General features: G+C 41.3%; 2 protein-coding genes across 3 annotated transcripts; one reads left to right on the top strand and one right to left on the bottom strand.

Annotated features, from left to right (window-relative positions):
* Window positions 1–189: 189 nt before the first annotated feature.
* cbarpb (CACN subunit beta associated regulatory protein b) lies at window positions 190–13,931 on the bottom strand. 2 transcript variants are annotated; one of them, XM_077607654.1, is made up of 10 exons: window positions 13,685–13,931; window positions 10,376–10,448; window positions 9,748–9,896; window positions 7,346–7,410; window positions 6,766–6,928; window positions 5,550–5,721; window positions 5,125–5,268; window positions 4,780–5,005; window positions 4,077–4,257; window positions 190–3,769 (listed from the first exon to the last, which is right to left on the bottom strand). In XM_077607654.1, exons 2-10 carry the CDS (start codon window positions 10,421–10,423, stop codon window positions 2,296–2,298), a joined length of 2,622 nt encoding a protein of 873 aa, XP_077463780.1. In that variant the 5' UTR covers window positions 10,424–10,448; window positions 13,685–13,931; the 3' UTR covers window positions 190–2,295. The 2 variants fall into 2 exon arrangements, with proteins under 2 accessions (XP_077463780.1, XP_077463781.1); XM_077607655.1 differs by lacking the exon at window positions 13,685–13,931 and adding an exon at window positions 12,674–13,639.
* A 343-nt stretch (window positions 13,932–14,274) lies between these two features.
* Window positions 14,275–17,384, top strand: atp5f1d (ATP synthase F1 subunit delta). The gene is made up of 5 exons (XM_077607656.1): window positions 14,275–14,519; window positions 15,263–15,416; window positions 15,509–15,597; window positions 16,877–17,011; window positions 17,263–17,384. Exons 1-4 carry the CDS (start codon window positions 14,403–14,405, stop codon window positions 16,997–16,999), a joined length of 483 nt encoding a protein of 160 aa, XP_077463782.1. The 5' UTR covers window positions 14,275–14,402; the 3' UTR covers window positions 17,000–17,011; window positions 17,263–17,384.
* The last annotated feature ends 5,793 nt before the right edge of the window (window positions 17,385–23,177 follow it).

The raw sequence follows: 23,177 nt of genomic DNA, 5'->3' as shown, positions 1-23,177 counted from the left end.
CGAGTCCACTCAGCCTCAAGAGGAGGGAGATCTAATCTGGGCGGCCTGGAAAAGGAGCATCATCCTCGCCATAGAGTCCAATCAAAGACGCAGACAAGGCTCATTTATTTCCTCTCCTGAGGAGGTCAAGTGATTGGTTTGCCTTGTTTGTACGTCTCTCAGAAAGATTGTGTAAGTTTTATGCAAGAGTTTCATTTGAATAACTTAACCATTTTAACAACACATTCACAATTTTATTTTTTTGATTTGCTTTCTCAAAGGTTTCATTTAAGATGCAACAGAGGAATGCCTGAAAATAATGTATAATGTCCATGCCAGGGGAGGTTAAAGATATGCCAAAAAATGTCTTTTAAAATAGTAATGAAAAGTCAATAAATAAATACATCCTGGAGAAGAATATCTAACAAAAACATCAAATATTTTCAGTGAAAATGACATCTCAAGGCAAACACTTTCCTTTAGCACCATACAGTTTATGTGACAGCGTGAGGTCAATAGATCAAAATTTCTTCAAATTTGTTCAAATGAACTAATTAAACAGCATCCTTAATGCAAAATGGTGATTGAATTTTTAGTACCAAGCTGCTTCAACTTGACTTCATCCCTCAAATCTGAACTGAAGATACACTGCGGTGCAACAGGATCAAAAAGGGAAAGAGAAGACACGAAACAAGGGCTTCCCCGCTGCTGTTATGATTCATATTCAACACCACACTGTGCAGAGGCTCCCCTAGCTGCGCATGAAGCTGGAAGCCCCAGGGAATAGTGTTCTATCATCAAAACAGGCTTATAATCGAGCAGAGATCTAGGTGCGCAAAATGATTGGTTAGTGTGTGGATTGCGAGTAGGCAGCCATCTACGTATATTGCAGTCATTTTTTTTTAAGAACGGATGAGAATACACGCACGAGAAAAACCAAGATGTCATACGCCAGGCGAATAAAGCCTTTTCTGTCGAGCCTCATGCATAAGAATTCATGCCTTTCATAAAAATCCAGCAAAAACCGCAAACATCCGTGGGAGCGGGTCTCTTATCTCATTGCAATCACGAAATGGCAAACATCAACAAAACCAGAACTGGGCTGTACCTACATCTTATGTTTAGTGTTGTCGTAGTACTTTACAGATTAGAAATGGATTGCCATCTCTAAGATTTTCACACTAAAACACATATAAAAATATATTTAGCAACTCACGATCGATAACATTTATGTTGATTTTGGAAGAAAATATGTCAAGGCAAACTACGTCATTGTTCCATCAGAAGCAACATTGTGTTTTGCAAATAATTCAATGTTTTCCTGTGAGATATACAAGAATAATTATGAGCAGCTGGTTAGCTAACCGCCCAGGGAAACTGTCACTGTTGTCTAATGCAATTGCGACGTGTGCCTGTTTACATCCAGACAAATATAAATAAAACAACAATTGTGACAGTTTTGATTAGGAAAAGAACAAACTTAAACAACTAGCTCAACCTGAAACACCCTGTGGGCAATATTTGGGCTTCAGAAATTCAATTCACATTTTTAAATAATAGGCATAAAACAACTTCCACAGTGGCATAAAAAAACAAATATATAAATAGTTACAAAATAACTTAAATCTGGAATATAGTATTTTGTCTACACCTGAACCACTTCACTTGCCACTCAGAGTACGAGTTAACCTTGTCCGTAACATAACAGCATAAAAAATTCAACAATTTATGGACCATTGAATCATTACCTTCAGTTTTACAAATGATTAAAATTACAAAAATAAACCCATAGATTGCCTCAGAACGGGATTTTTTTTAATCAATTTTGGAATGACATTTATTCATTCATTTTCCGTGCTTATCCTCACAAGGATCGCAATCCTTTATTTATTTATTTTAAAATACATTTCTACCCTTTAATGTTGTAAAGACGATGACGAAAATAGTTCTGTTTTAGTGAGGGTACACTACAGGAAGGCGGAGCTAGCTAACTTTTCCAAGTGAGTGGCCAAGATATACATGCCACTTTTGAGTGGCAACAGACGACAAAAAAAGTGCTATTAAAAACTATAATGGATATAACGTTTTAGTTTGGATATGCATGCACGACTCGATTGTGTACTGATGGGTAACATCATCACATTCGAATGTCTAGCTAGATGTTTAATATTTCAAATAGTACTATAAGAAAGCAAAGTGAACTGTACCACCTGGTAAATTAGTTGATCTAATTTTAAATTCATTGTGAACCAACTGAGGACAAACAAAATCGGTGTTTATCAGCAGCTATGTGGTCGTCCATAAAGACGAGTGTGGCTACACTGGACTGTGATCAGGAGAAGCATGGGTAGCTGTCACCGTCAAACACTCGTTTGCTGGGTCCTTGGTCCTTCGAAGGCTCATATATAGCCTCTCGTCTACGTTCGAAGTCAGTTTGTCCGTGAGCTCTGCCATGATGGTTTGTGGGCCGTAGCCCGAGGAAGAAGGCGGCTGAAGCGGCGACCTCTCGTCCAAGGGTTCAAGGAGGTGTCCGGGAGGTTTGCTGTCCTCTTGAGGCTCCAGATGCTCACTGTGCCCTTCGTCTTTCTCACAAATGGGTGGTTGAAGATGTGGTGACGATGTCTGGTCTACGCTGTAACTTTGCTCTTCCTCCTTCCCTGCAATCTTATTTGCTGTAGTCTCTATCTTTGGAGTTTCGGGCGTGCTGCGGTCGCTGCTCTCCTCGTCTGGTGCGCTGACAATGCGTGGGAGAATGCTGTGGTAGCTCGTATCCATAGGGCAGTTGACACTGTCACCCCTCCTTAGTGGAGTTCGTTGTCTCTCAAAAGAGGAATGGAAGTGTCTGACACCAGGGTCGCTCCACTGCTTGTGCCGCTGCCACTGCTTTCGCAGGTGTATACGGGACCGGTGCTTTCTTAGCGGCGACTCCTGCTGGTCAAACTGAGGGTCATGACGGAGAAACTCATGGAAGAGTGCATCGGTTTTCTCATCAATGCTGTAGTCTCTCCGATGAAGGGTGAGAGGTGGTTGGATGGGAGGTTGTGAAGCCTCCCGAGGGGTGATCATCTGACCATATGGAAACCAACTCGGTGGACCGACACCAGTTTCTATGGAAACTCCCCCACTGGCACCCAGCAATTGCTCATCATCTGGCTCCTCCTCATAGAGGTGAGATTCAAAGCTCTCACCGATCGTACCAGATCGTCCTGCCTTGGTGAAGCGGTGCCTCTTCTCGTGGGCGGTTCTTTCCTTCGGGCTGCTGCTTCCAAACATCCGTAAGTCTTCAGGACCACGGGACGGGGCTTCTATTGACGCATAGCCACTATCCATTTGCAATAATTTACGAGTACACGGTTCCGCGTCACTCCCATCTCGGTCAGAGTCAGTACTTTGATGTCTCCTACTACGCACACCCTTCGCCCGCAACGTCTCATCTATGTACATTAAAAATTCCTTATTATCCTCTGTACCTTCCATTTCGTCTCCCAGATCCTGGGATGAGCAGCTGGGGAGCTCTTCTCTTTCTTTTTCCGTACAGATGCTGTCAACATCGCTGCAGACAGAGTTCCTATCATTGTTGCTGCTTTGGTCAGAGGCAGCATATTGTTCCAGTGATGCACGTAAGGTCCAAATGTCTCTGTAAAGTGTTTGGGGATCCTGAAGGGGAAGAGGCTCTGGGCTTTCCCTTGTCTCCAGGGAAAGCCCTTCATTTTGGGGATCAGGGGACAGGCCAATTACCCCTGCTCCAGTATGGCTGCAGGTGGGCTCCACCATCACCTCTACCTCTACCCTGTGGTTGCGCACATGTGAAGTGGAAAGGAAATAGACAGAATGACAGAATGTCAGAACATTACTTTGAATATGACATTGTTCATCGTCATGTTTTTGTTCCACAGGGCACGGAATGATTGTCATGACTTGCAATGGCTGCCATGGCATGTCTTTATATTTATCTTAGCTCAGTAGCACAGTATTACGGACTGGTTCAAATGTATGGAACCCTGAAGAACTGTAACATATCTTCGCTAAATGTTTTAGGCTAAATGGTTGCAAAGCAAAGCAGTGGACAGGATGAATGGCAAGGGAATTAAAGATACCTGCCGAGGGAAGGGGGTGGAGCAGATGAAGGTGAGCGCACAGGCTGGCTGGTGCTGTAGGTAATGTCTCGGGTGCGGGCGATGTACTGAATGAGGTCAATATTGTGTGTGTCATTGTCTTCTTGGTCCATGCTCTCACTAGCTGCTCTCTGACGCTGGAACTGCCGTCTTTTTGGCGAACCTAATCAAAGCAAAAGAGAGTAGAAGGAAGAAATTAAGAAAGTTTGGCGACTGCAGGCTGGTGGGGGACACTTAATTCTTATTATCTCTACCATCAGCTGTTAAGGATATTTTCAGATCATCTTTCGAGTCTTGGGATAATGAAAAACTGCTCCTGCTGTAGGTAGCAAATTCACTCAAGGATTTAGATCGACTTGGAACAGCTAAAGTTTTCTTCCAAAAGCCATCTGTCCTCTGTGTGTTTGTGCATATCCAAACAACCAGAGCAGCCAATAGGCCCCTCACAGTATATTCTGGTTTATTTTTGTGGAAACAGCTAAGCCACATATCTTTCAGTTTTGACCCAAAAATCTGAGAAAAAAATAGCAGTACTGTGTTGTAGTCATATCGAGAAGGGAAACATTATTAAAAAATCTTAATTTATCATCAAATATGCATTTCATTCACTAATGATTAGCACACTGAAATTGAAGAATTGTGCCACTGTTCCTTTCCTCAATAGATGGGATGGAATATCTGCTACCTCTCATGTCGAGACTTGACGCTCTCTGGCTGCTGTCCAGCTTCCATTTCTTAATCTTGAAATATGGACTGGCCCCTTCCAGGCTTGCGTGGCGCCGCAGTTTGGTAAAGAACTGCTGCATTGGACCTTGGCCACTTGCACCACTACTTGTAATAGAGACAGCGCTGGTGGCTCCCATGCTGATGCTGCAGCCTCGGCCCCGGGGCCCTGCTGCTATCGTCTCCATCTGAAAGAAGTAGCCCATCAAATGCGGTGTCTAACAACATGCTGTTTTTTCTACAGTAGCTCTTACAGATACGCCTACAGATAATGCATAGCTGTTTAGAATAATGAGATATAACTCACAGAGCCTCCATTTGTCTTAGCAGTAGTATTTGGACTACAGCTGGCCTCCACCACAGTCGAGTTGAGGGTGTCTCCAGGGAGAGCACAGCTAGAATTGGGGCTCAAGTTTGTCAGTGCAGTTTGCGGCAGGGGACACAGCATTGGCTAAAAGGGGGGAAAACACACTGTGAATGTTTTTGACTGAATCTATTATGTCATATAGTGAATATCAGACTGGGCCATGACAAAGCACTGATACTATAAGATATATCAGGCTGCTAATTCAAGTTATTGAAGGGAAAGTGCTACGTAGGATCAATTCACGTAGCAAGAAAAGGTCACTTGTGTTTTGTGATCTCGTCCTGACTGAAGTGACTGATGTTCACCATTGGAGCAGGTCAAGGGCAATGATGTAACAGGTCTATAGAACCATTCGGAAGTGTCACCTGGAAGATAGAGAGTGCCGATTTGGCGACAGGGCGCGTTGACGTGGAGATGGTGTTCTCTGCTGAGTCGCACTCATGGATCGTGACTATCTTGAGCGCCGGGGGCGGAATGTGGAGGTGTGTTAACCGTGCGTTCTTTAGGTGGTGAAAGTCACCCTCAGTCAAAGTGTATCTGAAATGGAGAGTGGAGAAATTTTTTTGGAGCACATATAGAGGGAGAGAAGAAAACCAATGTAACCAATAAGTGCAAATTGGCTCAGATTGGAATTGCACGTCCTCTGTTGCTATATGGTGTCCACTGGTAAATATAATTAGATCACGATATCACAGCTACATTCTTGGGTGGCATGGGTGTTTGATTATGTATTTTTCTCACTTGTTTGTTTATTTTTGTCTGTTTGTTTTTTCCCTTGCCTGTCTGCGCTTCCTTTCTCTGTCTCTCACCAAAACCCCTCCCTATCCGGATTTTTTGCCAAATAAACAAAACGATATGTCACAATGTCAATGCCATAAAGGCCAAATTCCCATGTGGCACGTTAAATCTTTTCAGTCTATAAAGATGCTCAGATTCCAATTCTCTGTTCCTTAGTAGCTGAACAGGACAGATTAAAGGAGAAGAAAAACAAAGAAAAAAACATGCATGTCTCATTTTTCACATTTTAATGCAAAAAAAACTAACTTGGTCCTATTTGTTATGGTAACAACATCTGTATTCTCCATTGGCCTGGAAGTATATGGGACTGATTGAATGCTCACTCACTTGCATGATAAGTCCTCTCAAACGAGATAATTTTGAGAAAAAAAAACATCATGTCACAGATGTTTTATTAAACCATGCGGGACCTCAATATGTGAAAACATGTCTCCTGTATCCTTTTTCCTCAACCGATTTCATTGAGTGCACTCGTTAATTGGAATCTGAACAACATTCACTGTTCATTGTTCACATTCAACGAGTGTCCTCGTCAATTATATTTTCAATTGTGCTGGCTGGTAAAGGGTCTCATCCTGCTTGACTGTGAATTTCAAATTTCGAGACAATTTTGCCCACTAAGTTTTCTTAAACCTCTATATGTTCTACTGCTGATATATACTATACTATTTTATTTTTTTCCCTGATGAAAGAACAGAGTTTAGTCAGTCAAATGCTATAAAATGGCTGGATGAATGTGGACCACTTACATGCAGACAAAAATCTTGCGTATTTCTCTCTAACCTTCGACCCTTTTCCTGCGCCTTCTTGCTATGATCGAATAGTGCTGCCTCGTTGAAGGAGACGCGACGACCCATGGTTCCCGTGGAGAGGAAGCGCTCTGTCTCCTGGTCATGGGAGCTGGCCATTGACAGGCAGTCAGACTCATCCACCTTGATGGTGATTTCTACCCAGAGACAAATATAGGAAGAAACGATGCCATAATTATCCAAGAAATTGCGGCTGTTTGATCATTTTACCAAAGGGAAGTATAACATATATCAGCTGCTGAGTTGTGAAACTGCTCCACGAAAATTGCCTCAGAAAAGCAGTTTCATGCCGTCTTTTATTAAAACATTTTCTGCAGGGACAGAATGCATTCCATGGTCCGCAGAGTACCCGAATGTGTTATGGGCACCGTGCTAGCGATTTGAGCAACTGACTTGGAAAATTGCAGCTTTTTAATGTAATAGATTAGACATTGTGCTGACATGATAAAAGCATCAGTGTGCCGTGCATTTTTCCTCTCACTCTTCCCTCTATCAATCACACTATACTCTCCTCCACGCATAGGCACACACACAAACATACCACCCACGCTTACCATGGGTGGGTTGAGACTCCTCTGTAGCGTATGTAGCATTTGTTTTCTCGGCATCATCGTTACCACTGCGAGACAAAAAACAACAACATTTAAATGCATTGTTCTGTCTGGTTTTAACGTCAAGCAAGAGAGATGAGGGTAAAAAAAGCTGCACCATGTATCTTACAGTCAGGTGCGTCTTGTAATCAGAACATTGCGGTAACATAAATTTAAACAATAAATAGAAAATATATATATCCATGGGATCCACATATTTGGACATTAGAATTTATGTCATGAAGTTCACAGATGTACAGTCTTCCCTCAATTATCGCGAGTTCACTTATCGCGAATTCCCTTTTTTTGAAGTTCATAAAAATGTGAAAATCCACGCTGAAACTCGTAAGTGGAAGACACACCCCTGTCTTCCGCTTGCTACTAGGACAAAAAGTATTTATAATAGTAGTGACCCTACTTCACGATTTTTCGATTATCTCAGCCATGTCTGGTCTACATTAACCGCGATATTTGAGGGATTACTGTATACCAAATGTTAACCTTATGGCTTACTTAACCCAAAACATAAGTACATCCAATTTAGGGTCAAGGTTTCTTTGCTAAAAAATGTTTTACCAACCAATACATAAACAAAAATGATGAATCAATGAATTTAATGGAATTGTATTTTTAAAAAAAGTTGAAATAAAAACAACTCTTGAACATAATGCACGTACAAATGCTCCTTTGGCACAATAAAAACAGCAGGTTTTAAGCAAAAACACCTAGTCTGGCAAAACATCTTTGTTTGCCTCACTCCATCCAAGTAAAATCCCAGGCCTGCCATCTATTTTATGAGGAAGCAAAAAGAGAATGATATCCCCTTCCAGTAATTTCCCTCCATCTGATTTCTTGGTGGAGCTCTATGAGCTGCATACATGTGTGTCATTCCACATCTCATCTTCCTCTTGTCTTTCATTTCCTGTGTGGCTCCCACAGTTTTCATGTCAGTGTGTATTTGTGTGTGCGTGCAGAATCTCCACGTGTGCACAGAGGAGTGGGGTGTAAGATTAATCACCCCCGATGGCTGCGATGAAATCTCATTACACTCGTCATTTGCACCAGCCTAGCTGATTGCGTGCCGCCAAAACCTTCCTTGCCTTTTGACGGCTTCGTGTGCAGTGGTTATTTGCTGTTCTCATGTTTTTTAAGTGCATGAGGTGATTTGTGATGTTGTCAAAAAAAAAAAAGAATCAACCCAAACGTTAAAAAAAAACAGATATTCACAGTTGCCTTATTGTGCACGTTTGCCCATGAGGTAATCACGCTAAAGATGCTTCAGGGACTTTTGTACACAAGACTGTTGTGTAGGAAGTTTCATATGCAATTCCATCGAGCCTCATCTATTATGTAAGCAGACATATTTAATAAAGATGCTGTGTCTAAGAAGCACGTGCATGTGAACCAGTCAAACGTGGAATGTTTGTTAGTAAATTACCATCCAGTGGGGAGCACTGTGATAAACAATATTATTCGTATTTAGAATTTTATATGGTATAGTACTTACTAAAAGCAGAATTCATTCAGTTACCAAGTTTGTAATTTAATTCATAGTCATGTACTCATGTATCAGTTTTTCATAATCTTCATCATTATTGTTGATTTTTTGTACATAGCATGATGTGCTCAGCTGTGAGCTTGATAATGTTCTGTATTTAAGAGAATGGCCATGAGTGTTTAGAGATCTAGTTTGCAGTAGATTTATGGTTTAAACTATGAATGCAAGCAATTGCAATCATTTTGTGAGAAGAATCAATGTTTTGGGGAAATTTAAGAGTCTCTCAGTGAGTCAATCACATTATAAAAGTGGTCATAACACCAAATTCCAACGTCAATATTGAAAAATATTATGTTGGGTGCAATAGGAATGAAAAGTAAACAGGGTTTTATAACTATTGATGAATCCCTCAGTGTAGATTCATTGAGAAGATTCATTTTAAACACTAACATCTCCATTGTGATTCGCCGGTTGTGTGTGCCATGCAACAAGTCAAATGATGAATCATTTAGACAAGCATTTTTCTCTGAGTGTGAGGGGCGCCTCTCCTCAGGGACTTTCTTCACACCATTCACTACTACGTTCCCTGACTCCCTCGCTTGCCCAGAAAAGGCCACCCAGACTTTAATTTTTGTTTTGTTTACAATTTTAAATAGTATACATGTTAATTTAATTAATCTCATTCACTTCTGTCTAATGGTATACTTTAAGAGGGTTTAGAACATACTGTGATGCCTTGGTTTTCAAAAACAAAAACTGAGTCGTCTGACAACGGAAGCAACATTTGGCCTTGGAAATAGTGTCAATCCAGATATTATTACAAAATGGAGATGTAATTCCTGCCGATCGACGTCTTTGATTTACATACCTGTCGCAGCATCGGTCTCCTCGGCAGCAGCGACGGCAGGTGATAAGGACGATTGCGATGAATATCAACGTCCCCACTAGGAAGATGGACAGGATCACCAGGAGAAGTATGTAGCCATCTTGCTGACCCTCCGTCTCCAACGGTAAATCCTGAAGCGGAAGGACAATGTTAAATTATTATACTGTGCTTCTACGGTACTCGGACGTTTGGTTGCCGGACGTTTGGTCGCCCGGACGTTTGGTCGCCCGGACGTTTGGTCGCCGGACGTTTGACAACATGACAGAGAGTTTACTGTTGAAACCAGCTCTCAAAATTATATTCATGAGAGAGAGAGAGAGAGAGTTTAATATCTAAATATCTACTGTTGAAACCAGCTCTCAAAATTATATTCACCCGGGCGACCAAACGTCCCGCGACCAAACCTCCGGGTGACCAAACGTCCGGGCGACCAAACGTCCGGCGACCAAATGTCCGGTCACGGGGCTTCTACGAGGGTGAATTAAACTTGCATTGCATTAGATTTACTATTTACTAATTCCGGATCAAGATTAGGAATATATTTATTACCGAGTGTAGTGGATGCACCAAAGACATAAATACAGGAAGTGAAACATGGGCCCAGACTTACAGTAGCATTTTCTGGTTGGATATTCCAGACGGTAGACTCATAGCTCATGGTCCAGGCCAACTATGGAGTCCCCCTGGGAGACAACACACACAGAGGAAATGGCTGCTCATCAAGTCACAAAAGTCAACGCAGAACAGACAGCCGGGTGCCTTTTATCTCCACTCAATACCCACAATCCCTCGCTTGCATTAAATCAAGTAAACAAACTAGAGTCTAATAAGAGATGACAGTTACATACATGGCAAGTGCACGAGATTTCTAAGAGCCTCTGTTGACGATCCAAGTGGAAATAAGAAATGAACTGAGCAGTTTATCACTCGGTCCTCAGTACGTCACAGCAATCTGAACGGACGGCTTCACTAAGCCCTTTGAGGCACTAGTGCTGTTTTTCCCTCCATGATCTACTTGACCTATCCCAAAATAAACCACATGAAGGATGTGAGTAATAATTCATTCGTCGACTAATTGATCATTAATAATTCGGCCAATTGGTTGGAATTGATGGTCTATTCATCACATCATTAACAAGAAAGAAAACACTCAATGAGCAGTGGCACACATTCATGATGAATCTACGACGACAAAATTATTTTTGCATTTTGCCAGCAAAGAGTAGCAACATTTTTACCTAAGAACGATCAAGGACATTTGGTCAAATGGCCACCTGCAAAATTGGGTATTTCAAGCTCATTTCCTAGCTGTTTAACTCACCTTCAAATTTAATATCACATTTGAATTTATGTGCTTGAGAAGTGCAATATAAGGCAGAAAGCACAAAGTGTGATCAGGAGCTCCTAATACTTGTACAGCGATGTTTTAAGCATGACCATGATGACAGAAATGTAGATTTATTGGATTGTTTTGACATCCAGCAACAATTGCATGCTGTGAAAACCAACAGGACATAAGTGAAATAGTAACAACCACATACAGTGTGAGTATAGTCAAGACATTGAAATTCACATTATTTAAATTGTGGATGAACGTTGCCTCATTGAATATCATGAATAAAACTACATACATGGACGGAATGTATTCATTTTTGCTCTTCTTCTCTCAAAATACCTATACTTGTTATCCTTATCTTTAATTATTTCCCGAAAATAGCAATACAGGAGTGATTGGTAACTTTATAGCAGGGGCCACTAACACCTAACCAGTCTGTTTTGAATCAAAAAATCAGGATCATTATTAGCTTTTTGTTGAGTTTGTTATTGTCAACAGGATACATTTGGCACAAATTTTACATGCGATTAACATATTTTCAAGTTGATAGTTTGTTTTCCACAACTAAACCAATAAAATATAAATCCCACAGTGTTCATTGATATTTTTCCCAACTTTCTACCATCTGAGCAAGGCGACACACAAGGGACTGCTTTCACAGATCCAGATTAGTGTTGGTAAATGGCAACAGCATGTTATTTATTAGTACTTGCCGATACCGATGCCAGCAATACAGTACCGCATCGCGGCCATTTCCACAAAAACATATCTATATTGTGTGCAATCTGGTCTTGTTCAGTTGAACACAAAGCTACTAGTATATCATGAACGACAACATAGTATTCGTTGTGCCTTCTACTTCATGGTGGAAAGGCATTAACTAATTGTTCTGCTTGCCAGTATATGTGGCTGACATGAATAGATGTACAAGTATACATTTTTCATCACAAATAAATGACCCTTTCCATCCAACTGAGTGAAATCTATCATGGCACACTAGTGTGACAAAGGACTGAAGTTGGGAAGCACTCCGAGTGTAAGCTTGTGCTTAGTCTTCCCCTAAAATGGGAGTGCTCCATCATTCCAAAACTTCTCAAATAGTACACTTTGTCTGACTTAAATCACGCACTTTACTCCGTGATGAATTGTCTTGTTTTTACCAACTGGCGCTACTATAAACAGGATTTAAAAAATAACCACCAAAAGAATGAATGCAGATGCCGGTTCATTCCTGGGCAATCCTTTGCAAAATCTGAGAGCAGAAAAAGAGCGTGCTCCTCACGTGCTGCTCATGCATGCGTTTAATCATCGGCCCTGAAAAAAGGGAAAGCATCTGTACTATGTAAATCATCATCTTGCACTCCAGCGCATCAAATTGCTAGAATATCTAACTACTACATCCCATTACAGAAAGGCAAGCTCTTGTTATTTATCAGAGAATGAGGTCTACTGCTGCTTGCTTCTGCCATGTCTAGGCTCCTCCAAATCATGGCCATTAATCCTGCTACTGCAGCACTGCACGCCCACACACACACACGCACACACACACACACACACAACCTGCATACTCACCACAGCATGGAAGAAGCAACATGCCCACTGCTCACTGCACCAACTTGACCAGAGCCAGCAAATAGAAGCATTTGATCCCAGCTTATCTAATTCTCCTAGTTGCTTCCAGTGTCTTCCTCCTGATGCAGGGCAGTGCGCAGAAGCAGTGGCTGTGGATGTTTGTGGGTGCGTGTGTGTGGCTTGAGAGAATCCGCCTCCATCCAAGCAAAACGAGTGCCTCCCAACCACCCCCACCAGACCCCATCATCTCTCAGTAGCGGCCTATTGGCCTCGAAGCAACAGGACAACGTGGCGGTACGGCTGGGAACAAAACAAAACTGGCAGAACGCTTGCTTCAATGTAAAGTCATACATTATGTAAGGAAATACACTTCGATGATAACAGGCAAGAATATCTGAATGCTATGTGGTGCGCACGGTGGAATATGTTTGTTTTTGGCTGCCTCGCAATTAGGTTCAGCGCTCATTTTTTTGATATTTAAAGACTGTTTCTTTTTTTTTTTTAAACAGCAGTATTGCAAAAGGTCTCTGGGATCAATTAAAGTGTAATTGGGTTTCCTGCAAGATGATTGGTCTGCATGTTCAGGTAGTCACACCACAGTGTTGTGTATATATTTTTTAATTACTTCCGTTTTCATTGATAGTGGTTTGAATGTTTTTATTGTTATTAGCTATCTTTATGAATCTTTAATTTTCTCCGACATAGCCACCAATTCAGGGTGTACCCCGCCTGGTGCCCGAAGTCAGCTGGGATAGGCTCCAGCACCCCGTGCGACCCTTGTGAGGATAAGCGGTTCGAAAAATGAATGAATGAAATAGTATCTTTCTAGTTAGATGACATTTAAAGCGTACCATCAACCTAAAGAGGCGCAATGAAGGCGAAAGGCACGCAATCGATGAGAAGGCGGGCGTTAATGCAAGAATGCAAGGATGGAGACAACGGCACCGAAAGCATCTGTTCGTTCAGATCAAGCGTCACACAGAAGCAAATTTATATATAAACTGGGTTTACCTGCTCTACCTGCGTGGTCCGGCCAGAGGCGAAGGGGGGAAACCCACCGGGAAGTCTGCCGAGGACACTTTGGAATGTGGAGATCTTTCAAAGGGCTTAAAGGTATTTATGAATGGGAGCCCCTGCGTTTAAGACGCGCCCACTGGCCAGTCAGAGACGTGCCGTGTGACGTCACAAGTGAGGTCTCGACGATTGACTCGGGATTGACCAGCAAATAGAGCACCCACGCTCGTTTACAGTCTTAATAAACTCCCTACTAAAATTTGTATTTTTTTTCTCGAAATTAAATATATCAATAAATATTTTTTTCCGTTTTACAATCCACCAATGCAAATTAGGCCATATAGAAAAATATATGGTACTGTACATACGTATATACTAGTACGTAGTAGCACCGTATACTGGTGAGACCACTGTACTGGGTTTATATCAGCATTTTAGCGCCATCTAGTTGCGAATTCATTTAATAAACTTCCTACTGTCCTTTCGTCCTATCTGTCTGTCTGTCCTTCTAGTTAGCTAGCTAACGAGATAGCTTCCTTTACTTCCTGTTTGCTGACCAAAAGTCTCAAGACTACGTTACCCATAAAGCCTTTACACAGCCGCAAAGCCTTGTGGGTAGGTTGTCAACGTCCTTGTCCACCAAGCTCTCACCGACTGGGAATTTGAGGGTCTCTGCGACTCACGTACTCGTGATTCAAGTCGGGAAATTTCCAACATGATGGCTGCAACATTTCTTCGCCGTTCCCTCCCCGTGCTGCGACAAGCTCGCTGCTATGCCGAGGCTGTCTCTGGTGCCCCGCAAATGTCCTTCACGTTCGCCTCCCCGACACAGGTACCCATGGCTAGCCGGGCCTAGCATGCATTAGCCGAACAGCTTGCTCAATATCCGAATAAATACGGGGTCAGACTTTGTCATAAACATTCAAAACTGTCTGTAAATTTTCTATTTTGCAGCCACACACCTTAATGCATTTTCAAGTGCAGTTCCAATTGTTGCGATTGCACAATTTTTCAGGCATGTAACCGTGTTAGCATGAACAAGCTAGGTAGACTTTGCTGCCATTCATTTATGGTTGACCTGCAGAGTTAAATACTCAAACCCCGTCAGATAGAAATTCTGATTGTCCTACTAAATTACATGCGTTCATAAGCAATATGATCTGAACTTGTTGTGTTAACTAATATATTGTTGGCATGTGTCATGACAGTTCCCTAACCTTCACTTACCCATCTGGCTGTGCACTTCTTTAGGTACACCTAAAGGTTTTATATAGTAGTTTGAATTTCAGTTCCCCCCTGAAACTGGGATTAAAGGAGAGATGACAAACGTACATTCCTCCAAATGAATGGCCTGTTATCCCCAAATGTAAACAATATCAAATTTTCGCATCAATTTAGTTTATTTTTGTAATGCTACATGGACTAGTACTTCTACATAAAGATGGCTCACAGAAGATTTCATTTAAAAATGCATTGTAAATGTGTGAACGCCCTTGTATAGGTCATTGTTTTGTAACAATCATTTTTTTAAAGAATTATTTTTTTTGTCACTCATTAACTTTGTTTTATTTTCAGGTTTTCTTCAATGCGGTAAGTGTAAAGCAGGTGGATGTGCCCACACTCACTGGTGCTTTTGGTATACTGCCTGCCCACGTGCCCACATTGCAAGTGCTCCGACCTGGCGTTGTCACAGTCTATAACGATGACGGCTCTGCAGCTAAATACTTTGGTAAATTGGCCATAGCATATAACTACACAATCAACTCGTATTGTATTTTATATTGCTCATAAATGCGTTTTCACCCCTCATATGTCCTGTAGTGAGCAGTGGGTCCATAACGGTCAACGCCGATTCTACAGTGCAGCTGCTAGCTGAGGAGGCTGTGACCCTCGACCAGCTGGATGTTACTGTGAGTAAAAAAATGCAATAAACACAGTAATTCTGTGTTTGTGTGGAAAAACATGCCCTTACTTGGTATTGTCTTTTTCAACACACCATCTATATGAACAAGTAGGTTTCTCCACTATAATCTAATTTATGGCTATAATAGACACATAAATAGACAAAAATCATCAAAAAAATATATACAATAGAGGCCATGGTGTGCAAAAACACTTTCATTTTTTCCCCATTATTTTTTGCAAATAGAAACATTTGCCCAATTCGGTAACTAAAAGATGCTGTTTAAATAGTGTTTTGTTATATAGAAATAATGATGAAGCTTGACATGCCTAAAATGGAAGTGCATCAGCCCAGGAAATATAGGTTTCGGTACGAGGAAGTCGATTCCTTTTATAGATTTTGTGTTTTTAATTAGAGCTGTTCTTAGCTACGTTGTTGAGACGTTCATAATGACCTCTTTATTCTGGCCAATTTCACAGCAGGGATGTGCCCTTTGGTGGCAGAAAGTATTCTGTGTACCTGTGCAAGATTTCTAATTACCTCCCATTTTGAACTGTTGACTTGTTGGTGATGACCCATCTGGTAGTTTTCTCAGTTCAACTTGACCGTTTAAATGTCAGGCTTGTTAATGGTACACTATCATTCCAACCCCGTCTTGTTTTTGACCCTGGGCACCATCACTGTTAACTTAATTCTGACGGACTGAATATAACCCCCCCTCTCTTCTTCCATCCTCCTACACCAACCCGATTCTTTGAGTCTGCAGCAACAATGCACATGAGGCCACATTGCTAATAAGGAGGAAAAGGTCACTCACTGTTGAGTTATAGCAGATGTGTCAAATCCCTACTGGGAGACCTTTAACTTCCAGCCATGTTTGGCATTTCTACTTTCTAATCGCCACTGTGACAAATGGAGCTTTCAGAGCGAATGCGGCACTTCTGGTTTTTCTCTAGCCGATTTCTGTCAAAATTCACCTTCCGCCTAATCCTACTCTGTCCCTGTTTAAAGGTGATTAGTCGTAAATGTGTGTATATGAACACACATTGTGTGTGATGGGTAGGAGTTCCTTCATTGATAATATATATATGCATCTTTTAAGTAGTCCATCCATTGATATATTTCATTGTGTAGTTTATCCAAATGCATTTTGAAAATAAAAGTGCCCCTTTTTCACAACTCAGATACCAATCTTAGGCCTTGGTTGTAAGTCTATTTTGCCTTTTGTTTTGAATTCTTTGACTAATTGTTGAATGAAATCAACTCACCATTCTCACTCTTCACAGGCTGCCAGGGCCGGTCTGGAGAAGGCCCAGGCTGACCTGGCCGGCGCGTCCGATGAGGCAGCGAGGGCAGAGGTTCAAATAAGCATAGACGCCCATGAAGCCATCGTCAAAGCGTTGGAGTAGACATCCCCTGCGGTACGGCTCAACACTCGACTTTATCCACCAATTTGTCTGTGTAGAAAAATACCGAAAGAATCGAGTCACAATCACAAATATATATTGTATCTTTGCTGGTACTGGACACCCATACACGGTTACCTTGAATTACCAGTTTGGAATTTTGCCTCAACACAGATTACAAGAAGCACATATTTGACAGCTAAAATTAATGACCATTTGTATTTCGTGCTCATCTCTAATTTGTGCTCTCCCCTTTTTACTTTCAGGTCATCTGAGCTCTTTTTTTGTTGATGGAACACCCTTGTGGCATCTCCATCTGTCCTGTGGATTCCATGTTTGCTTTGTACAGTGGACGAAAAAAAACTAAATAAATTTATTCCAAATTAAATGGTGTGCTTATTTCCATTCAATTTTGACTTGCATGTATTCTAAACTCGTCTTGCCTCTTGGTGGCAGCAGATGCCAGCTAGTGGAAATAATGCAAGTACTGTGCCCTGTCAGATCATCTGAATATTATTTAACTGACCTTCAAATATGCCTTCAAGGAAATAAAGCAGCACTACAACCACTTAAAGTTGGGATAACATCTGTTTGTTATGAGCACCTCAGGCTTTGCTTATCAAAAGCCTTTATTGTCATCATACACAGCTGCGTATAACAAAATTGGTGATATTATCAAGTTGAAAAGAGACTTATTGTCCGCTTTGTGGCAAACCAGGACCACCACCTCTTTCATAACATAACTCAAAGCACCAGTTCATTCATTCACATGTTCTATTTAAACCTTTTGTTGTTGTTGTTGTTGTTAATGTCATGACTGGAGGGCCATCAACATGATTGTGTGTGCTAAGAAAGCCCTTGTGTCTGTCTTTCGAATGGGGGAGAAAACCAGAGTACCCAGAGAAACCCCACGGAGGCCCAGGGAGAACATGCAAACTCCACACAGGTGGACCGACCTGGATTTGAACACAGGTCTCCCACTGTTAGGCCGACGTGCTACCCACTCTGCCGCTGGGCCGCCCATCATTGTATTCTTAATTTATATTTTACACAATATGCTGAAATTCATTGAATTTGGAGTTGTGCATGAGGTCAACTTTTGTTCCACACATTTCACTGTCAGCAGTGTTTAACTTCTTAAACCTGTATTAGTTAAGATCGAAGAGCCAAAATTGCCTGCACAGTTAACATTTTGGAATGGCTAATTAGTATTTCTGCACTGACAAACCGCCACCGCCCCCGACAAACAAATACACATCTTTAGTTAATAAATGTGGGCAAGCACAGCCAATGCACATACAGGTGCTAAATGAGGCCTTAGCGGTGGTTACAAGACGGTGAGAGGCGTCCAGAGAGTCGGTGCTGATTGGAATTGTGACCTTTTGTCGGAGACTTACTTGCAGACTCTCAACGTCAGCTGTCAGTTCCTTGTGTGCAGCCTGGCAGTGGGAGGGAGGCCGTGACACCAGCTTCCCACCACTCTGCCATCTTACTGTATGTGCCATCCATCGCTCCATTCTCGCAGACCCTTCTGCGGAACACAAACAACCCACCCACTGGCCCCACTGCCAAACGCAGTCAGACACTTGCCTCCACACAGCATGTTCCAGCCAGGTAGTGAATCTACAAATAGCAAAGTTATGGTCACAATCACATTGCCCACCATGCGTCTTAAATAAATTTTTATTTACATGGCAAACAAAAGCTGTTATCGTTTACGGCATATTGTCTCGTTCACACTCGCAACAATGTAACACATTTAATCATTCTGCTATCTCACAGCAAGCATCCAAAGAAGTGGGCATGCAGGTATTGTTTACATAAGTAGCAAAAACATCATGAAAACATATTTGGTTTCTATGGAACCCCAGAAAAAATGAAATGGCACTGACAAAATGCCATTTTGGAGCCATAAAGCAGTCTGAATGTGCACACAAAGTTTGTAAAGGGACACCCTGAATTGGTGACCAGCCAATCGCAGGGTACGTGGAGACGAACAACCATTCACACTCATTCTCATACCTAGGGGCAATTTAGAGTGTCCAATCAGCCAACCATGCATGTTTTTGGAAAGTGGGAGGAACCCGGAGTACCCGGAGGAAACCCACGCAGGCCCAGGAAGAACATGCAAACTCCACACAGGTGGACCGGACTAGATTTGAACCCATGACCCCAGAACTGTGAGGCCGACGCACTAACCACTCATTCGCCGGGCCACCCCAGTAAGACATTTGTTTTTCAAAAAAAGTTTGACACAGTTTTTGTTTCACTTATGGACAATGTATCAGAATTAAATACTTATTAAAGCACCGTTTTTGCGTTTTCATATAGCAAAGCAGAAAGTGCAAAATGTTACTGTATGTGTGCAGTGATGAAAATGAACTTAAAGAGATTCCAGCGAACCTCAGTCATCTTGCGTCAACATTGTAAGTGTTCTCTTAATGCTTTGATTCAAGTTTGCTACAAATTGTCATTGTGCAAAGACGGCCTCCTGGATTGCTTAAGGCCAGTGATGTGGCCTCTTGACACATTCGTATGTGTATGGGAACAACATGTAATACGTGAATTTCCCCATAGCTACTGACAAAAGTGATTGGACTTTTTTGACATTCCAAATGCAGGTGTAACATGCTTTAGGCCTCTGAAGAGTTCACCAGAAGGGCGGAAACCAACTTGTACAATATAACTGCGTGTATTTGTGTGTGTGTGTGTAGAAATACAAATATCCTGCCAGCAAGATGAGGTTTCAGATTGGAGTGTCGTGGTTTATGGTAAGAGAAGGCCAAACCACACACACATACTGATGCTTGTCTTAGCATGGCCCTGTGGGTGCCCGAATATATTTAGCTTCAGGCTGGCAGACAGGTTCAGTCCAAGTCATGGCATTACATGTCCGGTGCTCACCAAATGTCCCACCTGTGCGTCAGTGGCGGAGTTGACGTCACGGCGCACCCGCCGGAGCTCAGTAAGGCCACCTGAGCTGACAGCTGGCAACCCCAAGATGAATGGTGTTAATCCTGGCACGGGACATTGCTGTCTTCCCAAACAAGGAAGCAGACTGATCTTTGAGCGTACATGACGTTTGATTACTACGTGCTGCATTGTCACAAAGGACGGTAGCGATGGGCGTATTCCAGTCATCATACGTCTTTGCTTCGTCCCCATGTAGGTTGTTGTGTGAAAATTCCCACAATCAGAGCTGTTCTATTATTAGTTCTGTAATTTCAGTGATTCAGATATAGAAAAAGGATTTCCAACGATAACGGAAATAGAAATTATGAGTTATAGGGTGGTAGAGATAGCGTGACATTCTGTCAACTGTCATACAATTCTAAAATTATGGTTTATTATGACAATAAACACTCTTAACTTCTGTGCACTCAGTGCCAAAACCTGCTGTGATACAGCCCATCACACCTGTCACACGACTGATGATGAGCTGTTGAGAGAATGGATGAATAAAATGTGATTTAATGGATTTGATGGATTTATTGGTTTGTTTTTATTTATTTACCCAGACAGGACATTGAGAAGATGTTGTTATTTGAAATGCCAGTTTTTAATTTAATTGTAGATAGGCTAAAGGTGATGTTAGCTATTCTACTAGTATTCTCATACATTATAGGAAACCGGTGACTTAGCAAGACAGGACGTCGCTTGGAAAGGAATAAAAAATAATTTTCAAGACGTAAAAAAAAAATAATACATTGTAGGTCAAGTTGGGAAATGCTTGTTTGTCTTACTCCAAAATGCACAGCCTGCCATTACATCAAGTGTTGGGAACCCTTTTAATTAACAGGATCAGTTCAGTTTTGTGACATTTTGGTCGAAAATGTAACACCAAACCTAACCAATTGGCTATATTTTTTAATGTTTGAATCATTTGTGGGGTTTACACCCATGTTTTATCTTTAGAGTACAAGGCCGTATAGCAAGGGTGTCAGACTCGGGTTGGTTCACGGGCCGCTTTAATGTCAACTTGATTTCATGTGGGCCGGACCATTTTAGACATAATATCTATTTATTTTTTTATAAATGGATTAAAAGAACTGGATTAAAAGCCCTGAATATTCAGTTTTTTATAGAGCTAAAACAATGTTTATTTCAGTTGTTTTATATATTTTTAGATTTTACAAAATGATTTTTGAACTAAAAACACAGAAAAAATTGGTTAAAAATGACAATTATTGATTTAAAAGGGGGAAAATCAGGAAATTTTATATACATCTATACTCTTCATTTTAATTTGATCCTAAAACAGAAAGTCGGCACTCATGATTTACTTTCCCGGGCCACACAAAATGATGCGGAGGGCCAGATTTGGCCCCCGGGCCCGCCACTTTGACACATTGTGCCGTATAGTATCTACCATGGCTTTACACCTTACTTGTCTCTAATATAGATGATGTGGGAGCCAACTGAAAAAGCACCAGGTTGATCTGTCTGGACAAGAATGCACACACACACACACAAACAAGTTCACTCAGTTGTTTGTTGATGTCGTAATTGCACACTAAGCGCGAGATACTGCTTCAGGCTTTTTTGGTGGGTGTTTTGCATTCACAAGCTTCAAACACGACATGCCAACTTTAAAGTATTAAAAAAGACAATCAGCACAACTCCTGATTTGCTGTAACTTGCCGGTTTTATTAGAACTTTCGAAATGGCAACAAACTTATCTGATTCCCAATTATGAAGAAACTTAAATTTGCCCTGGAGTTGTTTCTAATTGTTTTTTATTCTTAAGTAAATTATTCCTAACTGATTTCAACAAAAGCTTATTCAGGGAAACCATTACCAGTGTACAACAGATTCCATTAATAACTTAACCACGGGAATGTTATGAGGGAAAAAAAAGAAACAGTTTTTGGGTGTAGGAGATTATAACTAAAATCACACAACATTTTCTGTTGTGCTCGGTTATATTATAAGATATATCCTTCTAACTTTTAAACCTCATTGTGTGGATATTATTTATGCACCTACCTCCCTTCTAGTGGCAGGTGCTAATATGCTCCCCTTTGACCTTCAAAAGTCCAGCTAATCCTTCAGCGCCTGGTGACGTGATCTGTGAAAGGTCATCCTCGTTCCAAGCGTGCATTTTTCAGTCATGCTGTTGGCCTATTGCTTTCCAGTGTGCAACAATTTGCAGACTTCAAGCAAAATATTCTGGGCAACTATAGCCAAAGAGTAAAAAAAAAACTTGGAGCACAAAATCTACAAAAGATATAAAATCTCACTATTCTACATATATTATACATGCATTTATTTAAAAAAAAGAACAATAAAAATATGATTAAAAGCCTATATACTGTACCTGCTTAACTGAGTTAAGTGGCAGTTTATGTATTTTTTAAAGTTGATTATTTGTTAACATTTGATTGGTTAATGTAATTAGAATTCTTGCAACTGTTATGAGGATATGTGATATTCATTCATTTTCTGAACCGCGTATCCCCACCAAGGTCATGGGGGTGATAGAGCCTATCCCAACTAACTATGGTAGCCAGCCAATCACAAGGCACAAGGAGAGGGACAACCATTTATGCTCACACTCATACCTAGGGGCAATTTCGAGTGTTCAACCAGCCTACCCTGTATGTTTTTGGAATGTGGGAGGAAACCAGAGTACCTGGGAAAAACCCACGCAAGCCCGAGGAGAACATGCAAACTCCATACAGTGAGGACCGACCTGGAATCGAAACCCTCGACCCCAGAACTGTGAGGCCTACATGCTCCTACAATTAATAAAATGGATTAATCTAACTCAAATTTATGATACTTTCAAGTGCAGCAACTGAATATGAAAGGCTCCCAGTTCACAATATTGACAGGTATAGGTTGAGTGATTGTCATTAGGAATGTTGAAATGCCGTTTAAAACTGTGTGAGAGAAAAAAAAGAAAAAAAATAGACTTAAAATGAAAACCACCTGTCAATCAAAAAGCATAAGATGAATTGTTTTCAGTTCGGGATTTTCCACTCCAATTTAGAAGACTACTTGCTTGCTCTTTGGAATGAGCCTGACAACATTAGGCATTTCGTTCAAATGGGGAAATTTCGTCTTTTTCTGCACCTTGTTAAGGCCAAAATTCCAAAGGTGGATCAGTTAAAACTATAAAGCAATTTGGTATCCCCTCCATTACATGGCACCCTAGACAACTGCCTAGCTTGCCTATGCT

The sequence above is a fragment of the Stigmatopora argus genome, chromosome 8 (assembly GCF_051989625.1).
Source record: "Stigmatopora argus isolate UIUO_Sarg chromosome 8, RoL_Sarg_1.0, whole genome shotgun sequence".
Taxonomy (NCBI): Eukaryota; Metazoa; Chordata; class Actinopteri; order Syngnathiformes; family Syngnathidae; genus Stigmatopora; species Stigmatopora argus.
Note: the sequence above shows the minus strand (reverse complement) of the source record. Positions and strands in the feature narration are given on the sequence as shown.